This window comes from Larus michahellis, chromosome 1 (assembly GCF_964199755.1).
Source record: "Larus michahellis chromosome 1, bLarMic1.1, whole genome shotgun sequence".
Taxonomy (NCBI): domain Eukaryota; kingdom Metazoa; phylum Chordata; class Aves; order Charadriiformes; family Laridae; genus Larus; species Larus michahellis.
In genome coordinates, this window is record NC_133896.1 from 56,135,094 (window position 1) to 56,147,974 (window position 12,881).

At 51.8% G+C, this 12,881-nt stretch overlaps 1 protein-coding gene across 4 annotated transcripts in view; it reads right to left on the reverse strand.

The window, feature by feature from the left end:
- Nucleotides 1-2,991: 2,991 nt before the first annotated feature.
- CACNA1I (calcium voltage-gated channel subunit alpha1 I) overlaps nucleotides 2,992-12,881 on the reverse strand; it is a 187,236-nt gene continuing 177,346 nt past the window's right edge. For all 4 annotated transcript variants that reach the window (XM_074578472.1, XM_074578492.1, XM_074578481.1 and 1 more), the window contains 2 exons: nucleotides 12,672-12,868; nucleotides 2,992-10,784 (listed from right to left, as the gene is read on the reverse strand). In XM_074578472.1, coding sequence (XP_074434573.1) covers nucleotides 10,083-10,784; nucleotides 12,672-12,868 — 899 coding nt within the window. In that variant the 3' untranslated portion in view covers nucleotides 2,992-10,082. The remainder of the gene's footprint in view (nucleotides 10,785-12,671; nucleotides 12,869-12,881) is intronic.

Sequence of the window (12,881 nt, forward strand, 5' to 3'; positions counted from 1 at the left end):
CTGAATGGCTCAAGGTGTGTAAGGAGGCCTGCACAAGCAGCCCCCATGTCAGACAAAAGGGGCTTGTGACTGACCCCTCCCCTCCCCCATGTCATTCAAGGAGCAAATAAATGAGCTCAGAAGAGAAATGGACAAAGGAGGAGAGGGCTGTGTAGGAAGGAATGTGGATAAACTCAAGGAGGAGCTGAAATGATGACTGAGAAAGCTTGTCTCTGCCCCAGAAACGTCATCACCCCCACCTTCCCTCCCACTGGCTCCTGCAGTTTTGGTAAAGGCTCAGTCTCCACCTTGCTCTTCCTCTCCTGAAGACCCCACTGCACGCAGACATCCCTCGACATGGGGCAGATGGTGGGGGAGCCCTGGACCCCCTCCCCACTCCATCTTTTAGGCGGGGTGGGGTTGTCCGCGTCACTTGCTGTGGCTTCCACAGTGCTGGGGCAGTGGCAGGGAGAACTATGGCTCTGCTAGGGACCCCAGCAGGATGGTCCCCTCCCTGCAAACACGGCATTGAGCTGCAGCAAGGGAAAGAGAAGCGGCAAGGATTGAAGAGACACAGCCTCTGTTCCCCTTTGGAGGGACAATTAAGCCTGCTGGAGAGGCAGAGGGGATCTGTGAGCGTATCCAGCAGCAGAAGCTTTATGATTTAGGCAAACAGTGTAAATGCTTATGTACTTACGCGCTAATGTCTTTTCTAGCGCTTTCACAAATGGACTCTCCTGCCCACCTGTGCAGAGCAACCTCCGCTGCAGTCTCATAGCAGGGACCTCTATAATTGCCTCCTTCTGCCTACAGGCACACCTGGAAATCATCTCTGTGCAGTATGGCACCGGCTCCTCTGCCCCTGCCCTGCCTCCCCATCGGAGGGGACAGGCCAGTGACGCTCAGCCTGTCCTGCAACGTGCTGGGGACCTCTGCGCGGCACATGGCACCTTGGAGGGTGGTATCGAGGGGCAGGAACACGAGGCAGGGAGCGGGTGATTTGTTTCAGTGTTTTGCTGAAGTTGTACGGCAATTCCTGGCCAGACGGAGAAGTCAAGCGCTGGGCTGGAGCCGATGCAGACGCGTGCCGGGGTAGGGGCTCTCCTGCCCCTCATGGGCATGGATCTGGTCTCACGTGTTCCCACAGCAACAGCGAGGCAATCACGTTCCTCCTCCTCTGCCACGCACGCCGATTAAAATTGCACTCATCGCGAGCGCCTTAACTCGAGCACCCAGCCCTTTAATTGCTGCAATGAAGGATACGAATGTAGGCGATTCTGAGGCCAGCAAAGCAGAAAATTAGCATTTAGCGTGAAAATGATACCACTGCATCATCACCAGTGCAAAGCAAACAACGCGACCTGCCAGGCTGCCTCTTTCCCTCCCTACCTGCGTGCTGGGACCCACTGGGTGCTGCAACAGCCCCATAGCTTCCCGCACCCGTGGGTTCTGCCCCCGCGGGGCTGCCAGCAGGGACCCCTGGCAGGCAGGGGACTGCAGGCCGGCATCTGTTTTCTGCCTCTGGACTTTTGATGAAGCAGATTTATACACTGGCTTCTGAGATAATCCTCCCTCAAATGTCAAAAGTGCCACATTAGCCGCTGCATTGATTCCTGCAGTATTTACAGAGCAGAAAAATGCAGAGGCAGCGAGCACGTGGCTGGAGGGAAGAAATCCGCACCCTTGGGGTGTCCCTCTGGGTGAATCATCTGTGTCTCAAGTCCAGGAGTCAGATCTTCACCTCCTCCAGACCCTTAACTATCTTTCTCCATCGTTAGTGCAAATTCCCCTCAGGCCTTTTTACCTCTTTGTTACCTAGGCTGTATTTTTGCCTGGTTGGACACAAATAAACATTAAAATGCTGTGTCCATCCAAGCACAAACGGAAAAGCTGCTTACCAGCCAGGCTGAGATGGAGCCAGCACCCCCAGCCCCAGGGCTTAGCCTGCCAGTGGGTCCCACCAGATAAAGGTGTCGGAGTTCAATGGGATGGAGGCGATGGCTCTGCATCTGTGGTGGTCACCGGGCAGGAGTATGGATGAGCCATGGAGGGATCACTCTGGAGCAGGATCCAGAGCCCCGGGCTTGACCCCAGTCACAGAACTGGCACTCCTGCTTTCTTGTGAGATTTTGGGCTGCTCAGCTGTGTCCCAGATAGAGGTGACCAGGACAGAAGGCAAAATCCAAGTTACAGGTCAGACTTCATCCAGGATATCGGGGCCTGGGACAGAGGCTTGTGGTTCCTGCTGGCCATCAGCACTGTCTCCGTTTCATGTGCAAACCCATGTAGGAACAATGTTCAGGTGGATGATAAATAACCCTCTGAATTCCTGAGCAGCACAGGGGTGCCCACCACACTTGCCTGCCCCAGCCAGAGCTCTGCATGCTGGTGGTTTCTGCCACCAGAGAGCTGACGTTTCCCTGGCCTCCCTTGTGTGAGTACCTGCACGTCCATGCCCAAAAGGCAGAGTATTTCAACATGTTTTGGCATAGACCTGTGACCTCTTCGGCTTCCTGAGGGAATCATTGATGCTGAAGCGGCCACCCAACCTGTGCCACAGCTGGAGTCCTGCACTGCAGACGGACCAGCGATTGACACAGTGTGAGGAGGGTCCTGGTGGTCCCCCACAGTGCAAGTACACACACATGCACACACACACGTGGTGGCTCCAGTGGCCCCAGGTCCCTGCACTTCCGACCGTCCCTGCCAGCCCATTTCCCACCCCATGGACACTGGTCCCGCAAGCAGCAGCCATGGGCACGCTGCAATGGGTGATGTGGGTTGCAGCAGAGCCATGCCTGGCTCCTCAGGCTGTGACGCTTTGAGGTTGCCCCTTGTTCCAGGCCCACAGTGCGTGGCTGGGAGCTGGGGCTCTCTGCCCCGGGGCGAGCAGAGACCTCTGCAACTCGTGGCAGCCAGTGATGGAAGTGCTGCCTGGGCATCGCCTGATCAGTGCTGCGGGGACTACTGGTGAGCATTGTCCTGTGTCAGCAGTTTGGGCTGTTTATTGCTTTAATATTCACTTGAAAAACAAGACCAGTGGGAGATCTGGCTATAAACGACAGCCACCCTGAAACAAGTACATGCCTACGCCCACAGACACACACTCACGCACACAAAGCGGCAGTGACTACAGAAGCATAAGAATAAATATTGAGCAGACACCAAGGGATTTTTCAGAATAGTCTCTCTGTTTTTTTTTTATTCAGTACCGTGTTGTGTGTTGTTGTTTTTTTTGTGGTGTGGGTTTTCTTTTTTTTTCTTTCTGATTTATTTCCTATGCCTGGGCTTACTGTAACAGCAAAAACTAATCAGTGGCCAATGATGATTAACAGTGTCTCCCATGTTATTAACTCTACATTCAACAGAAGGTCATTTTTAAAGACTATGGCAAGAAATACAAGTGTACGGAGGGGGGCAGTTGTGTGTACGTAGAGGGGAATATACACAAAAAAGCAGATATTTTATCCATGCCACCCCATCCACATTGCACTCGACTCTTTCTTAGAAATATCTATTAACTAGGATGTTTGTAGTATTTCTGTGTGTAGATCATATCTTGAAACAAACCCTTCTTATGGCTCAGATAAGGAGGTGGGAGAAGAGCATAAATGGGAACATAAATTAACTGTGTTTGTGAAGTTGTAATTGAAAAGAGAAATGGGGTCATCTGCTTTCGTTGTTATCATCCCAGCAATTATTAGATGCAGCTGTAGGTGATAGTGGCAGTTTTAGAGGAAAGCCCACCTGGTACTTCATGTCCAAAGCTGTGATAGCTCGAAAGCAAGGTGTATACCAAGGACTTGCAGGGTAATAAAAATGCCTTCCTGTGCGTGGACCATATACCTTGGGTGTTTGCATGACGCTTCTCCTCCTCGTGTGTGGGCAGGTAGCTCTCTCCTAAGAAGGCACTTTGCAATTGAAGAGCAAAAGCTTGGATTAAAGATGTTTCACTGAAAAATATTTTCTCTTTGGATTGCTGTCCGCGCAGCCTGTGGTATCGCTGATGGTTTGTTTTGAAGCGGCATCTTAGCCCATATGGGTGTTTCTGACCGAGGACGGGGCAGCTGCCCTGCCTGCTTGTGCTGGGTGGTTGCCAGCCCCCTTTCTGGAGATGCTCTGCCAGGCTCTGTGAAGGGACAGTGCTATTCCCTTAGCAGCAGTCATAAGAAAGATAAGAAGAGAAAGAAAAAGGTGGCAGCAGGGCAATGACAGGCAGCAAATCCCACCGCACCGTGGTCAGCACAAACAGGTAACTTACAGAGCAAAAATTTCATCCAGGATGAACGAGCTGGAGGAAAGGGAGGGGAAGAGCTGCCGGAGGAGCTGCTGTTGTTTTGCACGGTGCACTGTGTGCACCGACCCTGCCACAGCAAACAGAAAATAAACCCCCCCGAGCCACAGCATCTTTTGAAGTTTTCGCAAATAATACGGACGGCTAAAACGACATTAGCCAAAGGGGTTAAAGTACTCTGGTCTCCAGGAAAATGTCCTTGGAAAAACAGTGCCTTTCCCACTCTATCATTCTGCTCCGTGGACCATGAGACAAAGAGAGAACTGTATCTGTTGACTTGGGTGATTACAGACAAAACTAAGGAAAAAGATTTGTATTCCTCTGTGCCCAGCAGCACTAGGCAGCAAAGGGGAAGTGTGAGCTGGAGCCTGCTGTGGCTTACGTGGCAACAGCCCAACTGCTAATGGAAGCGATTTTGTGAGGTGCCGAATCCTCCCTGCTCCTACTAATATGAACATGAAAGATGCTCGGCAGCTCTGCTGATATGCAAAGCGACGCTGAGGACATACCCAGCCATAAGATCCATCTGTGCAATCCCATCGTCGGCACAAGGCAAAGGGCAGAGCCCTTATTAGTGCGGCCGCTGTTGGAGCAAAAGCAGAGGCACGCTGCAAAGTGGAGGCTGGGATGCCGGTTTTGGTGGGGGTGAGAGCTCTCTACTTGTAAATTGAGCACGTCTGCTCTGGAAGTGGTCGGGAGGCATAAATATTCAATATCACATTGCCAGCTCCTGCTCAAAGTGTGACAGGATCTTAGGAGAAATAAACAGGGGGCTTGGAAACGTACAGGAGAAGGAAAAAGCACTAGAGAAGAAACATATATGTCTAAATGAGGTGGAAAAAATGAATGATAGTTCAAAGATACTGAGTTCCTACTGGAAGGTGGTCCCCAGCAAGGAACAAAAATAACATGGAAAAAACTGAGAAGTAAGGCAGACCTCATAAAATAAAGTATTCATGAAAACCAGGGAAGGGAATATTTGGAAAGTCAGATCACATGCAGATAAACTGAACTTCATGGCATACATCCAGGGGCTTGACTTTGCAAAGTACCGAGCACTTCCTACAAGGTGCACTGTGTGTTTTGTATCACAGTTGGTCAGAAAACCAGTAGGGTTTAATTTTCCTCCTCTCCGTGAAATTCTTGTGATGAGAACAAGCAAACCAAAGCCACTTACCTCCACATCTTCCATAACAAATTTTGAGTTTTTAGTTACGTTGGCTAAAATCAAATCTCCACTCCTGAGCCGCTGCTATGACACCTTTTGCTCTCATTGCATGGCAGGTGTTCAGAGCACATCTCCTGCGGCACCTTGCAGGCACCTCACCGCCTGGGGACCCATCTTCAGCGCCCTGTGGGGAGCCAAGGGGTCTGGTGTCTTGAGGAGACAGTCACCAGGGGTCACCCAGGGCACACCACCGCTGTGATGCCCTGTGGGGGCATTCTGGATACAAGAGAGCCATTTTCGCAGGAATCATTTCGTTGTTAGCCAAAAGGAAAAGTAGAAAATTCCTTGAAGACATCTAAGGTTTCTGCTTTGAGTTTATTTTGTCTGAAAAATTATTTTCCTGCTCAATGACACCTTCAGTTTTCCCCCCCAGGACTGCTCAACTTGTATTAATTTCACAGAAAGCCAGTGGTGTTCAGTCCTTGACAGAACCTGGCCTCACAAAAAACCCCAAAAACGCAAAAAAAACCCCACCCCAAATGCACAACACTGATGACTTCCCCGTGAAAGAAAACAGTGGTCATGCTGGCAATTATTTCCCATATGTCTTATTTCAGAAGGAAACTTTTGGTAGTAGTAAGGAAGACAGATGAAGGTGGAGAAGCCGCAAGGAGAAGTAAACCCAGCAGCACACTTTGTTCATTTGGCAGTGCTGAGACAGGGTGTCTGCGCGCAAGAGGAATACTAAATATGGGTGCATTTTTCACCGGCGGGTTGGAGCGGGTGAGGATTTTCTACGCAAAGGAAGCGCTCAGGACAGGCTCTTCTCTGCACCTGCAATAAACCAGGCCGGGCGGGCCCAGAGGCCAAGGCGAGAGGGGAAGATATACAGGCAGAACTTAGAAAAATGAACACCAAAAAAACGTTGAAAAGAGGTGAAGGAACCGGCTGGCAAGCGAAGATGAAAAGTGCTAAGTAGGCCTAGCCTGGCGGAGCAGCAGCCAGAGCAAGACACGATGCGAGCACATGGAGGAGCTCAGCATCGAGCAGGGAAAGGGACTGCTTTCGGTGGCAGACGCGGGGGAGAGCCGGGCACAAGGGTAACATGGCAGTGGGACAAAACAGAGTGATCTCGGGTTGACGACAGCAAAGAGCCTCCTGGCAGGAGCTGCCTGTGATATAGTCCCCCGTGGGAAGTGGGGAGTACGGGAGGCTGAAAAGATGCCTGGGCAAATCCTGGCTGCCCTCAGGTGTTGTCTGGGAGGTGGGTGGGTGATGACAGAGGTTTTTCCTGGTGCCAACCAACAGCCAGGCGTAGCTGGGAAAGGCAGCTTTTGCCAGGAGTAACGGCAGAACTGGCCCCGACGCCGAAATCCCCAGCGAAAACACAAGGCGTTTGCTGGGTTTTAGTATTCTGCTTCCTCTTCCGGAAGGATGTATGTTTCCTCCTTCTTCTTCAAACAGTTAGTAAATAATTAAAAGAGAGAGACAAAATATTCTCTAAAGATAACCCGGTCTTCTGTTTCCATGGCAACCTCCTTCCTAAGCCAGAAGCCTTTTCTCAAGTCATACGGTGGAGAGTGAAAGCCCTTTTGCGGGGAGGCAGGAGTGGTGGCATGACCCCGCTGGGAGGCAAAGGGGAGACATTGTGCAGAGCAAAAGGGCTGTCATGAATCCCAAACCATGAGGGAAACAAATTTTTCCTTGCAAGTCACTTCCAGGGACAACCGAGCATAAGCTGAGAGCATCCATCCTAGGGGCTGTAAGTCACCCCACGAGGTCACCACCACCATCTTTCCCACCATCTTTTGACTCTTCTCCCCTCCCAACTCTCCCAAGTTCAGGCCATACTTCTATCATGATCAAATATCGGGGTAGCTTCTAGCATTGCACCAATCACTGACCTTTCTCCCATTCCTCAGCCAAAATGTTTCACAGCCCACATGACTGACAGGACAGCTCAGAGTCCCACCTCCAAGTCCCTTTATGGACACCTTCAAGGAAACATTTTGCATTGAGCTGTCTGGGATTTGGATGGGTTTTAACTGGTTGGGGTTTTTTGGTAAGCCCTACCTCTGGTTTCAAAGCAGCTCTGGGTTTGCATCTAAGCCTTGTGCAGCCCAAATTCATTGTTCGGCCGTTTGGGGGCTAACTGCCCTCCTTCCCCGAGGAAATGAAACCACGTGTCTTGTCTCTCCTCTCTGCCCACAGGAGAACAGGCAGGGGCAACTGACCCAAAGAACCACCAGTGCAAAAAAAGCATTTAAAGACCCTTATTATTGCTTTAATAAATCTGGATCAGCATCCTTTCTGCAAGGACAAGGACCCGGGCTCTCCTGTCCTCTCCCCCCAGGCCTGACCTCCCTGCTGTCAGCGTGCACGCTTGCAACACAGCAAACACTCCTTCCAGCAAATAAATCAAGTCCACGCAGTAATTATCCTTTTCCTGGCTGTTGGTCCCATTTGACGCGCTCGCTGTTTACAGCCCCGGCTCGTAAGATGCAGCAGCTGCTTAAAAATCAGACAGGTCACAATAAAACCAGAACATCTGTTTTTTACTGCCCACTTCACAACGCTTCATGTGCCAGCTGGGAGAGCTCCGGGAGGGCTGCAGGGGCCCTCTTGATCTGATGGAAAAAATGGGACAGGAATGCCCGAGGGAGCCCTACTCCTTCTGTGAGCAGTGAACCAGCCTCCAAACCTCCCTGTCTCCGTTGGGCTGCTATCTTCTTCCTACCTTCTTCCCATCTTCTTCCCACCGCCCTTCTCTGTCTTCTCTGACAGACCTTAGCGGAGCTTCCCTGGGGTGGTAGGTGACATCCAAAATTCTTTGTACCCCCCGGGTGGCTGGTTTTCCTACCCACCTGCGAACCTGGGAAGGGTACGAAACCTTGGAGTTGCTGCAGAAGGAGATCCAGGCTGGCCGTGGCCAGGAAGGAGACACGTGCAGTCATGCTGCTGGAAAGGCAAGGAGGGATGCAGCCTCTGGAGACCTTGCTGCAACCATGCTGGGAAAGGACCACATCTGCCGGATCAAATCCTGGATCCTGAGGCAGGTCGTGCTTCGAGGAGTTGTTCTGCCCTCGCCCTCTGCAGTGCAGCCCTCCCCACTCACGCTCCCCTGCAAGGCGGAGGCAAGGAGAGCTGCAGTTCTCCTTCTCCCTCTCCCCCGTCTCTCCAGCTGGTGAGCCAGTTCGCCTGGACACAACACACAGTAAACATCCTTACATTTGCGTGCACACACACACATACACACACGACAATATTCCCTGCTCTCCGTGTCCGCGGTTGGTGCTGAGCAGGACTCTGGTCCCAGCTACACTGATGCAAATCAGGAAAACGCCAGAGGATGAAGGAGATGTCGGAGAAGAGGCGCAGCCACCACCAAGCTGAGGATGTTCTTGTAGGGTCTTCCCGTTGGGACTTGGAGCAGGGTTAGCCCTCGGCCAGGGGACTGACTACGTTTTGTGTCGCTGAAGCCCCCTTTGCTTTTATTTGTCTTTTTTAAAATTCTAGTTTTTGTCTTCTTTTAATATATATAGCTATAGATACAAAAATAACAGATAGGTTTCTCTAGAGATGATTTTTGCACCTTTGGGCTTCTAAAATAAAATATCACAATTACTGCAAATGAAAGTGGGAAAAGTTCAATTTCCTCTCCCCTTTTTATCTCCTGCTCCCCTTCCACCTGCTTCTCCCACTCCAAATTTCCCCACATATCTTGTAATTATTTTTTTTTCCCTTAGCAGTTTTCTTTCTTTGGAAAATGAAAAAGACAAAACCAACAAAACAACAGCAAAAATATGCCATGTAGCCTCCATCCCCTCCTCCCATGAGCATGCCCGCTGTGTTCACACATTCCCTTCAAAGCAAGGCTTTTCACCTCAAAACGTTTCCCGTGCTCCATGGCTGTTTGCTTTTCCCTGCTGCCGGGGCCAGATTTCCACCTGCTGTAAATCAGCGTGAATCCACCACAAGCCAGAGCTCTGCTGCTTTACACCAACAGAAGCGCACAATCGCGTTTTGCCAATTTACGCTCGACCTGAAGATCTGGCCCACAATTTTTAATGTTTGAAATGGAAGCATGGACAATACGGAAGTTCCCAGAAACAGGCAAGGCAAACCCCGCACGTCCTTCCCTTGCTGCTGACTTCGCTTCCCCTCCCTTTGCCTCCACCCTCCATGTTTGGCATAGCACCTCCGTCAGCCCCCGTTTCTTTGTTCCTCCTTAGCACTTTCTGAAATTCATAATCTCTCAGTAAAAAAAATAAATAAATCGATCTCTCTATATATGTATATGTATATAACTAAACAGCTGCCGCACGGCAGTCGCCTGGCTGGAGGGTCCCAGCCCCATGGCCTTTCCTTGTCACTATAGTCTCTGCGGTGATGGTCCAGGTCTTGCCCTCGGGCAGGACTGTTCCCGTATTGCTTGCACTCTCCCATGCCTCTGAGGTACGGTACCAGAGTATTTATTGTATGTATATATATATATATTTATGTATATATATATATTTATAAATTTTTGTTTGCCTGGTTCTTTTTCTTGCAAATCCTTTGGAATTGCTGCTGAGGAGAAGCTAGTGAAACACTCTCCCCATGCCGGCGGCCGAACGCTCCCTCCCTGCGCCCCAGGGACCCTCATCTGTTCCTCTTGCTGACTCCATCGCCCAGCTCCAGCTCGGATGGGAGCGGGGAGCCACGGTCCCCCGTCCCCAGTCTGCTGGGGCCATCCGGCTCCTCTCCTTCCCTGGGCGAGGGGGTGTCCTTGCAGAAGTCCGTCACCCAGGAGGGCATCGAGAGGAAGCCCCGGGGGTCAACGGTGTAGAAGGGCTTGGCGTGGTGGGCGGTGGGGCGGCGGGGCGAGGGGCTGGCGTGGAGGCTGCTGGTGCTGCTGCACTTCTTCACCAGCGTCAGCCCCGGTGGCGGGGGTGAGAAGAGGGAGGTCAGCGAGAGGCTGCTGAGGGTCTCCGAGGGCTCGCTGTTGTTGCCACCCCCCCGCAGGCTGCTGCCCGCCCCTTCCTCGTCCGAGGGGTCCATGGAGTCGTGGTGGGTGCAGCCGGGGCTGGTGCTGCCGCCGCTGCTGTGGCTGCGCTGGTGCCGACGGATGCTTCGTAGGCTGAAGAGCCCCCGACCCCGCAGGCTCCGGCGGCGGGAGGCAGGAGAGAGGGGGGCTGCCAGGGGTCTTTGGCTGTCGGCAGCTGGTACGGGGCACAGAGCCACCGGGAGGTCCAGGGTGCACTGGGGAGAGTCGCTGAGGTTGAGGCTGTCCTCCAGCGTGGTCTGCAGGCTGCCCACCGAGCTGCTGCTCCGGCTGTCCAGCGAGGTATCGCTCTCGGGGGCCTGGGGAGCAGGAGAGTGAAACCACAGTTCTCAGGAAGGAGACGGGCAGGGGGCAAGAGACTCTGGGGTTTTTTGGGTTGTTTTGTGGGGTTTTTTTGGTTGGTTTGTTAGGGGTTTTTTTTAGTACTTTGGGGTGTGAAAATAAACCACAATTACAGAAAAAGGGGAAAAACTCCAGTTCCTCTCTCACTCTCCTCTGCTGGGGAGGGCAGCTATAAACCACCTGAGCAATGCTACAAAGCACCAGCCACGCAGCTTGCCCAGGGGATTCCCTTTGCGAGGGGTGGAGGAAAGGTTTCAATATTTTGAGCTGTGATTTCATTCTGCTCCACGATAAATCTTCCCCTCCCATGTGAAAGGCTCCACCAAAGGGAAGGGGTGCTGGGTCTGTGAACCCTGCAGCCCCTGCTACTGGGCTGTCCCTGCCCACGGGTGGTCCAGGAGGCACCGGAGCCAAGGTTCTCCCGTGGGTCCCCACTCTTGGCTTCCCTGTGAAGCTGCCACACAGGCTGCAGACACATCAAAACCATCGGCTGGCCAGAAGTCAGGGGACTTCTGTACATAGACCTCAGGCTCTGTACATAGACCTCCTCTCATTAAAAAATCAGCAATGTTTGGGGAGAGAAAAGAGGACTCGTGGTTCTTCTGAGCAGTACTAGTGGCAATGAAGGTATTTACAGCAGAAAGGTGGGGTCCCCTTCCAGCAGGAAGGGGAAACAACCTTAATTTCCTTGTATAAGGACTCGGTTAGTTAAGCTGCATTTCAGTTGTTCCTAGGAAACTGGTCTGAACTGTGAGATCATCACTGGGACCCAGCACTGGGAATGATGCATGTAGGACTGGAAGCGGTCTCCTGAACCATAACTGTTCAATACATTCTGTATCACATAATCAGAAGTCTACTAATTCCTCCTTTACAGCAGTTCAGTACTTTTGCCCCAGTGGTACGCCAGCTCCAGAGCTCTTTCTCTTTGTGTCTAAACTTATACCAGAAGTTTCAACCTGCAACAATTCAGTGGCCTCAGCTCAAGGCTAAATTTCTCCCTGGTGATTTTATACACATTTGTATTGTGCCAACAGTGTCCGTCACATGGAACTGGATAATATATGATTTTATTTTTATTTTTCAGTTTGTCTGGAAAAGAGTGTCCCTGTACTCCTCAAACAGGAATTGTTCATGGAGTATCTTCCAAGAACAATAACAGGGATCTCTACTGGACTTTCATCTCTGCCTCCTCTGCTCTTCAGGGACACTTGATCTTCCCTCACACTTCCATTAGTGAGAAATAGCTGCCTTTTCAGAAAGAGAGAGCACCTTTCTGGGATGTAAGAGCTAAGTGGGCAGGGGAAAACAGTGAGCTCAGGGATGCAGTGTGTGGATGTGGCGCGAAGGGCTGTGGAGGAGGTAGGTGGGAAGAAGCCTGTTCCCACCAAGCAGGTGCGTGATCCAGAGTCATGGCTCTCAGAGGAGCCGAGGTGGCTGCGTGGCTGCCATCCCCCTGGCTCACGCTGCGGCTGCTGTGCATGAGGGTTCCTGCAGCGCACTTAGCGCCAGGGACCCGGGGTGAGATAAAAGGTGATGTGATTTCATCTTCATTGGGGACTAGCTGCAGCTGTCAAACTATTTTTTGATCCAAAGCAGAAGAACATAGGATTTCAGGGGGTGAGAGCTGTACAACACCCCTTTGCTATACAACCCCCTATCCTCTCCAACCCTCCTGTACTCTGCAGTCCACCGTGCTCCTCCAGCAGGTTAGATCCAGGGGACCCAGCCCATGACCACAGCTGCCTCTCTCCTTCCTCTGCCCTCCTCCCCATTCAGCCGCCTCTGTTTGGACGTGATGTGAAGACCAAGCTTTCCTAGCAGAGGGAAGTGGGGGTCCTCACCTGATGAAGAAGAGAACAGTTCACACTCGGAGATCTCAGTGATGCCCACGAGCCTTGCAGAGAGATCTTAGGAAGGTTGCGTGGACATGAGACTTTCTCAGGCCCTGCCTGGGTGGCAGAGATGGCTGGGTGGAAAAATTCTGCTGGTACAGGTAACAGAGGGCAAGACGCACCTGGAGAGAAGGGGCTGGGAGGGGCTGACAAAGCACC